This window comes from Ambystoma mexicanum, chromosome 7q (genome assembly GCF_040938575.1).
Source record: "Ambystoma mexicanum isolate Mex_15411 chromosome 7q, UKY_AmexF1_1, whole genome shotgun sequence".
In the NCBI taxonomy this organism is placed as follows: domain Eukaryota; kingdom Metazoa; phylum Chordata; class Amphibia; order Caudata; family Ambystomatidae; genus Ambystoma; species Ambystoma mexicanum.
Window position 1 is genome coordinate 1,026,040,658 of NC_090941.1, and position 13,597 is coordinate 1,026,054,254.

At 44.8% G+C, this 13,597-nt stretch overlaps 1 protein-coding gene across 4 annotated transcripts in view; it reads left to right on the top strand.

The window, feature by feature from the left end:
* Nucleotides 1-13,597, top strand: part of NUMA1 (nuclear mitotic apparatus protein 1) — a 1,289,555-nt gene that overhangs the window by 297,146 nt on the left and 978,812 nt on the right. For all 4 annotated transcript variants that reach the window (XM_069640302.1, XM_069640305.1, XM_069640304.1 and 1 more), the window contains exon 7: nt 3,614-3,704. In XM_069640302.1, the coding sequence (XP_069496403.1) occupies nt 3,614-3,704 (91 nt within the window). The remainder of the gene's footprint in view (nt 1-3,613; nt 3,705-13,597) is intronic.

The window sequence follows — 13,597 nt, forward strand, 5'->3', positions numbered from 1 at the left end:
ACAAGAGAACAATTATAGCCTGACGCCTAATTCAAGACTGCCATACTTTAAAACACACACAACTGCTTTCAAAACTAAGGCATTTCAGACCTTGCAGGGCATCTCGAAAAATGGTTTCTCTGTCCCCCATCTTCCGTTTCCCCATCCTGCACCCTAATCTCCCCAGGCAAATGGGCAAAAAGATCCATAGCTTACCTGGTTGTTCGCAGTTGTCAAGGCGTTGTATGCCGCAATACAGCCAAGTATTCCCTTTTCTGAAGACGTGGTGCCACCTGATGAAACGGGAATTCTGCTGCCCCATCGCCCCCAGATTGCTCTCTGCTTGGTATACCGATTAGAACAGCATGGGACACGGAAGACCGATATGGGACCTGAGGTAGGTTTCCAAGAGAAACTCCTAGGCAGAATACATGGGACCTGTTACTTCAGACTATATATACATCATGAGCTAGATCCAAAATTGACCAACATCAGTTCCCAGGATTGGCAAGGAGTAATGAGTTCTTACTTAAGCTAGCAAAGACCGACCACACATTCCAGTTAGATACCGGTTTACAAAGAGGTGAGCTGAGCAAGAGGCGAAGAAACGCTCTCATGAGCAAACACATAAGGTGCCCAATGTGACAAATGATACAGCAAAGCACACTAGAAAGGAGAGGTTAAGCTGCACAGGGTAGGAAAATCGGGTAGTGATGGACCAGAGAGAGAAAGTATTCTATTCTTATCTGAATTGAGGTATGGTTAGTCCCCCTGGCAATACCACAACACTCATAGGCTGATATTAGCCAGCTCTCCAATCCCACCAATGGGCAGCCACACGTAGGCATTGGAGGTCAGCCACTCCGACTGTCCGTAAAAGCTGCCAAACACTCTGATCCACCCACACAGTATGTTCTGGTCTGGCTAGGGACTAGTCCAACTGGTTCAAACTATTATTGAGGACAAACGGCCAGATCAGGTTTTGAAAAGAAAATGGCTTAAAGCAGGACTTGAACAAAAGTTCGGTAAGGCCGCCAGAACTAAATCACTGCTACCACCAGCCAACTCGCAAAAAACAAAGGGTGATGCAAGTGCCGTGAAGCCAAAATGTGGGGGTGGCGGGGCTTAAAAGCACCCTGTCCTTGGAGCCATAGGGCCATTTACTAAAATGGGTTTAGGGGTCCCCCTAAAAGGCACAGCAGAAACCCCAAAAATGGAATTTGCTTAACCGCTTTTTGGACAATATCTGTGGTCAATAAACTTGAAGGACTAGTTTCTGTATTCCATTTGACAAGACCACATTTATTTATTGGACATTTGTATGGCGCCTATACATACGTTTTTCAAGGCGCATTACTGGTCTACCATCGCAGAGACGCAGTTTCAATAACAAACCCTCAATTTTAGCCTGAACAATCTATTCCAGGTTCACAACAAAACCTTGTTCTAGATCCCCCTGCCAGTTGGAGCATTTCTAAGCCTTTAGATCATACTGTTGCTAGCCAAACATGAGCCATCGTTGGTGTTTTTGAGGCAGCGCTTATTTGTCCAACCTTTGCCTAGTTTTTGGGACACATTATCCATAAATGCTGATGTATTGTCTGTGTCCACTAAGAATATTGTTTGTTGCCTCTCTTCTGAACTCTGCTCATGAAATGGTAGTAGTGATGCTTGCCAGACTTCAGATGTGAGCACTCTGATTAGCTAGTAGTTAATTTGCTCTGGATTATAGTTTGCCAATTCGGCAATGTTAATGTGTAATGCCATAGACCTTTCAGTTCTGTTATCAAAGCCATACATTTCTAATTCCTGATCTTCCCACCTCCACTCCTCAAGTCTCCATAATCAAACTCTTCTGAGTTTGGGCAGGTGATGCATTGCAGACTTTAGTCTGTAACTGCTGTTTGTAAAAGTGTTCATCCGCCCCACTGACTATACCACAGCCACTAGAGATAACTGTAGGACCATTTCGATCTGTGCAAGCAGGCAGTCTGTATTTGGGAGTTGGCAATTTCTCAGGAATTCCATCCTTGTATTTTATTTTGCATGCACCTTTAACATAGACACTGATCTCTTAGCTCCCCATTAGTATTAACTGATATGGCCCTCTATGGGATCTGGGCTTGTTCCCAAATGGAAGATTACTTTTGTACACTCCTCATTGTCAAGTGTGCACTGTTTGCAATTTGCATAGAAATGGACATGACTGCTGGACGACTGGTCACATGATCCAAAATTAATTCCCCTACGGCCCTACCCCCCCCGCCCCCCCCACCCCCGGATTACCTTGATTCCTAAGGTTGCTTCAGAAATAAAACTGCTCTGCCTGTACTGTAATACTGAGAGCATGAGCTTGACCATGTCTGCATCTATACTGAGTCGTCTCAGCAGGCACCAACTCTATCTTCTGTTCCTCCCAGGAGGCTTTTCCCTGCTCTTCAGCTTTAATTACTCAATTTAAGCATTTGATGCATGCAGAGCTGAGCTTTACTGGTCTAGGCCTCGCCCCCAGAATTTTTCTCCACTGCTAGGCAATCTTCAAGATTGACAACACTGCAGCCATTGGAATTGTATTTCGCTCATTAAAAAGCCTCATCCGTCCCATAGATTTTTCAGTTTCTTTTCCACATTAATACCTGAAGAACCTTTTTTGGCAGCACGGGATGCCAGAAGGAACCGACCTTGCAAGTGTTCTGTTCAATCAGAATGCCATACGCCACCCTTTCTTCCTCTGCCACTTAAGGTGCTTTCATGCACTACTTTTTCATTCAAAGAATATTCCCAGATTTTTTACTTCAATTTTGGCCAAAGCAGTTCTCTAAAACGTGGATAACTCCCCAGGAAGAGAACTATACTAGCATATGTTTTAAAATTTTTGCCACTTTTCGTTTCCTCCAGGAGCTGTCAGGCAGGCAAATTATCGTTTCTGTAGCCTCCTAAATGTGGTAGCTATTGTACTGGATCTCCTAACCGGAAAAAGTAAATCTGTACTTGTTCCTTGAGTGTCCATGCAGAGTCTTATCTTCAGACACGTTGGTGTCTCTTTATATTGTAGTACAGTAATACTTCATGGACATGGTATCCTAAATCGACACTTGAAAAGCTGTGGTAATGTTGGTCAGGAAAGCCTTACACCATTTTAGTCTTCATCTGCCAGTGTTTTCATTCTCCCCTTATTACTGTTGGGAATAAGAAAGATCTGTGATGGGGTGCTGCTCCCTTTGGCTCACCATATGTTTTGTTCTATAACTCATGTCATCCCTAGATAACATAGTCGAGGGTGAGGCATAATGGGAGTGGTTGTCTAAAACCTCTGGCGAGCCATTGGTTGCAGACTGCTGATACAGTATATAGGAGTAACAAGGTAGCTCTGCATGAGGGAAAGCAGGCTTCACACGGCTCAGTTAAATTGCTACTTGCGTCACCTACCGGTCCAAGGTGCCAGGTTGCAGTTCACCCACCACACTTTGGGAGTAGAAAAGGACCACTGACTAGTATCAGTAAATAAGTTGCTATAAACTTAACATTTTTCTTTGTTTGATGTGCCATGACTACTGACATACTTGACATTGCATATATGTGGCAATCGTTCAATCCTTTGAACACTAATTGTGCATTCTTTGCTACTTTTTAGGCCGAGCTGGCCTCCATCCTGCAGTTTATTGTTGATAACGTAGATCATCTCTGCTTGACTGACAACCTAACAAATTATTTGCAGAAGAAAGGTAAGGGTGAAGTTCAAAATGTTTTATTTTAGAAAAGTGTATGTTAAGGTAGCCAAGTGCTAAATATGTGTTAATGGATTTCATTAAGTTCATTTTTGGTTATGTAGTATGGTGTTGGGTTGAAGTTACCACAGTTGCACTGCATGTCATATTTCCTTTTTTCTCTAAAATGTGTTTGTAATCTGTTGGGATAGTACGCAAAGTTCAGCCAACCTCTGCACCCCGGACACTGAAATCAAAGGGCCCGCAATCACTGGAAGAAGTAAAGACAGAAGCTCAGTCAGTGGCTACTTAACCTGTTTTGGAACAATTGTATGTGTTTTCGTTGTCTGATCCACGAGCATGCACCAATGGAGCTTATAGGTCAAATGTAGCCACAGGAAATACTGCTGCAACCGTCTGGCTTGAATTGATGCTCAAATCTTCATGTCAGTTTAGTCATTACTTCTGGAAGTGAGATGCCGATCACTGTCCTCTAGATTTGAAAGGCACACTTCTATCCAGACGGTTTCCATGCAACATGGTTGCTCATTATGGACTTTGTCCCTCAATTAGTGGATTACTTTATTACTGTTTCCACATACAGTAAGTGTAGGGTCTCTCCCTCCTTATAGGAGTACTGCCTCTAAGTCTGTAACAGATGCAGTCTAGTAATACTGAATGGGGTATTAATTCTTAATTCTGCATAGACCGACATATAGTGGTAGTCGCAAAGTATTACAAGATCTGTTTTCAAAACTCAAATGGACGTCGACAGGGCGTGTTAGTAATACTATCCCTAGTGTGATGTGTACTGTATTCATGGACTTTCACGCTTCAAGGTCCCTCAGATTGTTTCTTTCCGCCATCATGGTCAGTCGCAAGTTGGAGTTCATTTACAGGCTGATGTCTTTTGACTCGTTAAAGTTTATTTGTAGACTTCTTTCTTTTACTGTCCACTTTTGACGCAACACCATCCAACTGCTCGACGGCCCGTGGCTAACAGCGCCATAGTCAACGCCTGACTGACTCGACGACCAGACAAGCCCTTTACGGTAGGGAGAGCAGAGGGGGTAGGTACAGCGGTGGGGGGGGGGGGGGGGGAGTCTTGTATATCTACTCCTTTTAGAGTATGGAAATTCTGCCACCCCATCAAACTGCACTTTCCATTTATTATGGGAAAAACATTTTGCCCTACCTGCCCTAGGAAGTTTCTGTGGAAGGACATGTACCGAGTGTGCAACTGTCTCCTTAGGGACCACCCAGAAAAGTTTTGCAAGTCCTGCAAACTTTTCCATCCGAATACTCTTAAGGCCGCCAGACGAAACGTTGGGCCGTCCATGCCATGCAGCCATCCAGCGAGGGCAGTATCAGTATCCTTAGTGATGTCGAAGGAACCCCATGTGCGGGCTCCCGATTCCAATAAGCAGGCCTGCGGCTCTGACGGAGACGACACCCGGCGCCCATTGCGTGCACACATCCAAACGCACCAAGCACATACCCCATGGCCGAAATAGTCGTCCGTTGCAGCCCACGCAGAAAACGGAGAAAGCCTCTAGATCCTCCTTGTCCTCTGGGCCATCGCTTATGCCTTCGCCACATGACAGGCCTCCGAGACTGACCTCAAAAGTCGGTTCTGACAAAGCCCTTCTTTCAGGTGCCAAAGAACAGGTGGCGAGAAGCGTATCGGCGTCCTCCAAACATAAGCTGAAAATGCAGGAGATTATTAAAATACATGTCCCTGCTACTCTTTTCGACAATCACTGAAAAAAGCAAAATCCTTGACTCCTTTGTCTCTCAAGACCTCGAGCTCCCAGGATAGGGGGTTCCTCTTCCCCTGCAGATACTTGCATGGGCAATGCAACACAGAGACGATGCCCTCCCTTACCACCCCTAACCCTTCAGGTTTCCTACCCACCTATCAGTGGACACCTGAACAATTTAACAAAATTATGAAAATGATGTCATGCTTTGACTTCATAGATGGACGCCCAGAAGAACTTGAGAGATGCTGCCCAGTTAGGGGCTGCAAAAGATTAACCCTCTGCCAAAAAACCATGGCTTGACTCACAGTCAAGCACTTACGCCCTAGGCCACTCCACATCTATTTATCAAGACCCCTCTCAGGACTTGTATGCCATCAATCGCTCAGGGTCGCAAGACCCCAGCTCTCAGGGAGACCAGGGAGATCAATAGTCTGGACCATTCGCCTGACCACCAGGATCACCTGTAGCCAATTCACCTGTAGATTGGCTCCAATACAACGAACAGCTGCTTAATGCTGCCCAACATATTTCAGTATTGACCCCCCAAGAGGCACAAGCAGACAAGGACTTTCTGGAGGACGTTCTTGGCGACAAGTCCGCCACTCTGTTTATCCCACTGTTAGTCTATACAAGGACATATACAGCCCTCCTTACTTACACTTGACCTCACCAGGGTGGTTAACCCTAGAATTGAAAAATTATTCAGGCCAGCACCCACAGACCCCCTGTATATAAGGGGTCAGCTAAAACCGACTTGTCACAACTACTAGTAAGAGGGCTGGCACCCCCCTGGCATAAGCTTAATCCCCGCCAGAGTAAAAGGTTGCATCCTCAGTGGTATATCAGGTTAGAATTGCAAATAACTCTACCCTCCTAGCTAGTTATGGCTGCCATAAGTGGGAGGACTTGGAACACCAGGCAGAAGTGGTTCCAGAAACCCTAAAATCACAACTATTGAGCACCATCTCAGAGGAGAAGCAGATATCTAACTGCATCCTCAAACAATCTTGATGCAGCAGATTATGCGGTCCACATCATTGCAGAAGGCACACTTAAGCGCCATGCCTGGCTTAGAATGTCAGGTTTTAAATTAGAGAGACAGGCCACGCTCCTTAACATGCCGGTGTAACCTAATGTTCTCTTCGGCAAGGCTGTCTAAGATGCCATCAAGAGTGCAAAGGAAAAGTATGATGCTCTTAAATCCCTCTGCCAGCTAACCAGCAAAAACCCTATGTCCAACGGGGTTCCTCAAACTCCAGATGTTTTCGAGTTTAGGGATTGCAAGGCTCTTCCGGATACAATCTGGCGGACAGTCTTCAACTCTGGGCCCCTCACAAGGACAATCTTCCTCTTCTTGTTTTCAAGGAGGAAATAAAAGATCCAGAAGAGGAGGCAGAACCTCACCTGGGAGAAGCACCCCCCATTCCCACGCAATGACGCACTGCTACCGATCCCCTCCCATGCCACTCCAGTAGGAGGTCGAATCTCACACTTCACCCACGCATGGGAGGGGATAATGTCAAACATGTGGGTGTTGTCCACCCTAGCGGGGGTGTGGCGGAGTATTGCATCGAACTTCTGCAAAAACCACCCAACCGCCTGCCACCACAAAGATGACGCCAGAAAAGTGGCCAATACTATTGGAAGCATTAAAGACCCTGCTGGAAAAGGACGCCATAGAGATCGTGTCAGCAAATAAGTTAAACAAGGGTATTTATTCATCGTACTTCCTTGTGCCAAAGAAAGACCTGTTAATGCGCCCAGTACTAGAGCTGCACCCTGCGAACAAATATGTCAAACCTTAAAAGTTTCGCGTTGCTACACTTAAAGAGGTAATCTCCCCCCTCCCCCTTTAAAACGGGGGGGGGGGGGATTTCATGGCAACATTGGAGATGAAAGATGCATACTTTCATAATTCAATGTTCCCTACGCACAGGAAATACCTGAGATTCAAAATGGCAGGAGTTCACTACCAGTTCACCGTGCTCCCTTTCAGCCTCCGCTCCAAGAGTATTCACAAAGGTGCTCACAGTAGTGGCACCACACCTTCGCAAAGAGTCAATCCCTGTGTACCCTTATCTGGAAGACTGGCTAATCACTGAGGAGTCTTCTCAAATTTGCAGACAGCCCAAAGAATGATAAATGTTTTCCATTTAGGTTTCTCCATCAACGAGAAATGTCTGGGAGCCATTTTAAAAAGTGTAAACTATAGGGGGACTCTGAGGCAGCCTCTTTGAGACTTTGAGTGAGACTTTGAGGTGCGGCTTGAGTCCGTGACGCGCGAGCATTGAGCAGCGTGTAGGGTCCTTTTCTCAAACCCGGCGAAGTGAAGCGTTCGCTGCTACTCGATCCACCCGCCCCCTCCAATCCCTGGGAAGGCTCGGGGGAAGCTGCAGGCTCGGGGGTGGGGGGGGGCTCCTGGACTCGAGAGTGAGAGGACGCGTGCGAGCAGAGCGGAGCCTGGAGCTTTGGGTGTGTGGAGCCTCGTAAGAGCCTTGTAACAGCGGTGCGGCATCTGGAGAGGAGTTGCTGCAGCGAAGTGGTTCGATGAGTCTGGGTGAGCTGCCTGAGCTGTTGGAGCTTGTTTGGGCTGCCTGAGCTATTTCAGCCACCACCATTTTGCCTCCTTTTGAGCTCTTAAATTTTAATTTTTCTACCCCCGAGGCGTGGGGTAGTTCACAGCGAAATTACAGCTAGACTTTGGTGGAAAGCTGTGAGAGGCTGCCTTGTTTTTCATCTTGTTCTTCACCTGCCCACCTGGTTTGCCCTGTTTTCCTTGACAGTTGGTCTATGCTGGTGCCGGCTGAACACTGCTCTATTACTGTGTTGCAGTGTGGTGACCTGTATTGGGTGGTGTTGAGCTGTGTCGAGCTGCTGTGCTGCCGGGCGCATGATAAGCAGGAAATAGTCGCCGGGGCTGTGGGGGGGAATAAGCATATTTGGGCTCGCTGTGTACCCTGGTTGTTACCTTCCTGCATACTTCACTGTGCGGCTGGAGGTGCTGTGTTTCTAGCAGGGCAGTTTGGTTTATTTTTTTGAAGCACATTTGTTGTGCCCTGCTTTGTCTATTGCCATACATTTGCTATACATTTGTCAGTTGGAAGGGGCAGTTGAGCGTCCTTTGTAGTAGGGTGGCTTGACTGTCCTGTTGGCTGAGTAGTGGAGCACGGAGACACCCAGTACTGCGTCTGCACTGAATAGTGAACAGTGAAGCGTGGGAATATCCAGTTCTTTCTTGCCTGTGCTGTGTACAGTGGAGTGTGGGGACAATGAAATTGAGAAGTAAATCATTGCAGGACGACACTAGGTGCCCAGAATGGGATGGCTCCTATTTTCGAGGAGCCACAAATTCAGAACCAAAAGCTGCCCTCGAATAATGCACCCTCTACAAGCCAACAACCAGCAAATATAAATATTGCGCAGGTGCATCTTGGTTCCTTGGGATCCTTGCCAGCTAGCAGTACCCCATCTGACGCGGTACAGTCGTGAAGAAAGGGTTTGGAATATACTACCACTACAAATAAGATCCAAAGGAAAATTGATGAACATTTTGGCAAGAAAAAAACGTTGGGGTAATGGAAATGTATCAAGTAGAAGCGGCATAGAGCGCTTGGGAAGTTATATAAATGAGGATCTATAGAAGATCCTCCCCCACAATTGCCCGCACAAAAAATGGCAGTGCCTGAAAGGGAGATATCAAATGTAGAGGAGGCTCCAGAAGAGGAAGCTCCCTCAAAAATGCAAAATCGTGAAGGGGAAAAAACTGGCTCTGTCAGTAGTAATCCAGGTACCAAGCAACATAATAGGAGAATCTCCAAAAGAGCCAAGCGCAGCCGCACTGGGTGCTTTGAACTTTGTATTAAATTCACTGGTGTCTGTCTTCGAGCAGCTGAAATTGGAAGTCAAATTAAATTCAGGTACCCTGATAGTTAAATCTTTGGTTATCTCCAACTTGGACTCGACAGTAGTGGGGCTGACCATCAATTAACACGACTATTACAACGGCACTAGCAGAGCTGAGAGTGGAGTTGGTGAGGCAAGGATTAGACCTCTCAGCCCTAGAAAGGTCATTGATAAAGAAAAAAGGAGGAAAAACATAAATGTTTGCTCGAAGAAATTTTACACCAAGTGAAGACTGAAAAGAAAACCGAAATTCGGTCTGCGGTAAGCCAGAGAGATAGATAGAGATAGATAGAGAGAGATAGAGATAGATAGAGAGAGATAGAGATAGAGAGATAGAGAGAGAGAGAGAGAGAGAGAGAGAGAGAGATCAATCAGTTTGATGATACTCCCCTCTCGGAGTCAGTTCTGGAGCAGTTCTGACGGCTTGCACATGTTGTAGATGAAGATGTAGTGGTAGAAATTGAGCCCCCCATAAATCAGGAGCATGTGTCAAGCCCTCAAGATAGCTCTGGTGAATGGCTGGTCCCTGGTAAGCAACTGTCAAAGGGACGAAGGAAGCCTAAAAAAAAAGAAATTAATAAGACAACCAGCACAATGGCATTCCCAGTCATCCTACGAAAGCAGAAAATAAAAGGCTAAGCCTGGTGACTTAAAAAAGAAACTTAATAATGAAGAACCTTCAATAGCTAAAAATTGGAAAAATTCCTCACAGAAAGATATGCTAGGAAATGACTCCCATATACTGGACATAACAAATGGACACTCGAAAGGTTCTCGGACAAAAAGTGGGAAATCCTTTAGCGATATTGAGAAAAGAAAAAACAGAAGGGAAGCAGAAATCTATTTTGGAACCTGACACGAGCAGCCTGACTAAAGCGAAGATCTTGATGGCTAATGTCGGCCTTCAGACAGATCCTATGGATCAACAGGAAGTTTTACACCAAACTTCATCTGCAGGAGCCGTGAGTACTAAAAGCCTAACTGGGAATGGAAAAGAGAATAGAGAGAAAAAAATCAAGTTTAACCTGTCCATCACTGAAAGGCCCACCTTGGGCCTCAATATTTTTGGGGAAGGAGGATATAACCCTTTCCAAGAAAATTCTGGGCCCAACAGAATCAACGCTAAAAATTGCACCAATTTTTCTAAAATGATGTTGAGCTTAAGTACATCACTGATGGTGGAAGTCACAAATGGTCAGGGTAAGACCAAGAGACTGACAGAAGCACTCAAGGAAAAATCAGAAGACCTCAGAATGACAGTAGATGTGGAGGCGAATTCCTATGAACAAGTCCTGTTGGAAGATCTAGAAACTCAAGAATATGCTGTTCAGAAACTCTGGATGAAAGCGCTAAACAAAATACCAAAACATGCATCACTTTGTAGAAGTGCTATTTTGGACTGTGTAGTTCCCAACCTCTACCTGTTTGGCTCTGAGGACATAGAATATGTAAAGTTTCCGAGCAGAAAGGTGATGAACATAGTAGAGGTGGGTTTTACATCACAAAAAGCGTGGAAAGCCATTAAAAGTAATAAAGAGCTGGAAAAAACAGCCTGATTCTTGAGAAGAACCCAGTGGAAGTACAAATGGGTCAAAACAGCAAGAAATGTAACTCTGAAGGAGAAAGTATGACTGCTTTGAGAATCTTAAATCAGAAGCCAGAAGTGCCAGCTTGGGAAAACTTGGGTGAAAGCAAGGCCAGTGCCTTAGCAGCACTCCCTGAGATCCTCCGTCAAGTACTACTAAAGCTGGGGTTGACAGTCTTTAGGCATAATGAAATTACCATTACAAGTTGGAACACCCCTGGCCCAAAGTCCTTTACTGCAAATTGCAAAAAGAAAGATCTCTTTTTAAATTCTGATGTTATCCTACTCCAGGAGACCTGGCACACACATCCAATAGAAATAGAAGGGTTCACCATATTCACAACCCGGCCAAGCAAAAAATCTAAAGGACTGTCGTGGGGGGAGGGGGGAGATGATTGCTTGGAATTAACAATGCATTAAGCAAAGATTTCACACTTTTATACAATGGAAAGGAAGGAATTCTGGCATGTGAAGCCAAATTGGTCTGTCCATGATTTTCCTTCTCTTGTAGTAGTGAACATTTATTGGAACCCAATGCAATGTAGCCTTGATCAATTCCATCGGTCGTTGTCAACGGTGTTGGAGAAAATTGCATTGCTCCATGGTGATGCCAATGTGATCTTGGGCGGTGATCTGCATCATGACACAAGATAGGAAGAACACATTAAAATGGGCAAAAATCTCCAAGTCTGGGAGGCAGTGGTCAAGAGTTTTTAAATTCCTGGGACCTCTATATGCTAAATGGAGCTGCTGAAGGGGACTGTCCTTCGAATCCAACACGGTCCCGTGGTGATGCCTTCTCCACTTTGGATTATGTATTTGTCTCTGAAAAATTACAAATGAAAGAAACCTCTATGGAAATCTGGGGAGAAGGGGAGTGATCATGCTCGGCTAAGAGTTAAAATTACGAGCTCAATGAAAGGTAAGTCGGCTAAATACTCACAGGACCTACTATTGAGGAAAAACAAAGCAGTCCTGGTTAAATATAAAAGAAGGGGCGAAATTTGAATGAGAAGTTAAATCGTATCTCATTAGAAGAACAAAAAGAGAATTGTAAACCTTTCTGCTTTCAGCCATTTATTTGGTCGGTGCACCGCCCGCTAGCAGGAGCACTAGCAAAAGAAACTCATCACTTACACGCTTTTGACGAGGAAACATGGATCCAAAAAAGGTCTAAGGCGTGAAGTTAGAGGATTGAAGTACTCTATTACGAACCCATCGGAACGTCATATAGAACAGAAAAAGCTGCTTAGGAATTATAAGCAATGGTCACGGTCAAGAAAGATCCTCCGTCATCAACAGGACCATGAACAGATGCTGGAGGCTCTTTGTGAAAATAGTACCCGCAACTTCTGGTCCATGATTAATAATAAAGGAATGAAATCAGCCAGTAACGTCACCCAATGCAACCTGGTTCCAGAAAAAAAGGGGATAGACTACCTGACAACGAAGTTTAAAAACACGTCGGCTATTTTGGAAAATCAACAGGAGGTCCCCAAGTGGGAACTTAACTTTGATGTAAAACTAATAGAAGACCTAATAAGGAGTGCCTCATCAAAGGCAGCGGGCCCAAACGGGCTAACTTATCAGGTTCTTAAGTCTAACGACAATTTTCAATACCCTTTATAGGGAAATACTAGAGTCAAATTGCTTCCCTCCTTCTTGGAAACAAGCAATCATAATACCATTCTTTAAAGGAGGGGACAGATCACAGCCCGAAAATTATAGGCCCCTTGCCCTCTTGGATATCGAGAGTAAGATATTCATGCAGATACTCTAATAAGAGTTAGAGTATTGGGCCAAATCAAGCAACATCATCTCCAAATTCCAAACAGGCTTCAGGCGAGCAATGTCTACAACATTAAATGGCCTCATCCTGAGCCTATTAAAAGAACATATGAGGAAATTTGGAGAGGGTCCGCTTTTTGGAGCATGGGTAGATCTCTCTAAAGCATTTGACCTGGTAAAAGGAGTTATTGTGGGCAAAATTGAGAGGGTGGGGCCTCCCAAACAAGCTCCTGGCGATTCTAATTGAGCTCCACAAAAACACCATGCTCATGGTAAGATTAGATGAGGCTGGTCATCTCTCTAGTACAATCAATGTGGAGCAAGGTGTGCGACAGGGTTGTATGGGATCCCCCTTTTTCTTCAACCTATACCTGTCAGATCTGGGAGATTCTCTACAAAATTGGATCATGGCAAGTCCCAAACTCAACTCCAGTAAGGTTTTTTGGATCGCCTATGCAGATGACATGATCCTGATTGACTGGACAGAAATAGGTCTGCATCACCTACTTAATGGGCTAATTGAATACATTAAACTAAATGGACCTCAAGGTAACCCAAGAAAGTAAAAACCTTGTGCTGAAACATCCAAAAAAGCAAATTAACTTTGGCAAATGTTTTTTTGAAGGAGAGGCTATTACAAGGGTAGACTAATTAGTCTATCTGGGTTACACGATGTTTGCCTACCCAACAGTAAGTAAAGTGGAACTTGAAATCAGATCTAAAGCTGATAAAGCTATACCTCAGATGAAAAAGATCTTCTTTGAGCTTTGTACATTTTCAATCAAACCATTAATAAAGTTTTATAATGCCAAAGTAATTCCTGTGATATTGTATGGGTTGGAGGCTCAACCAAAGCTCTGGGAGTTGGTTTG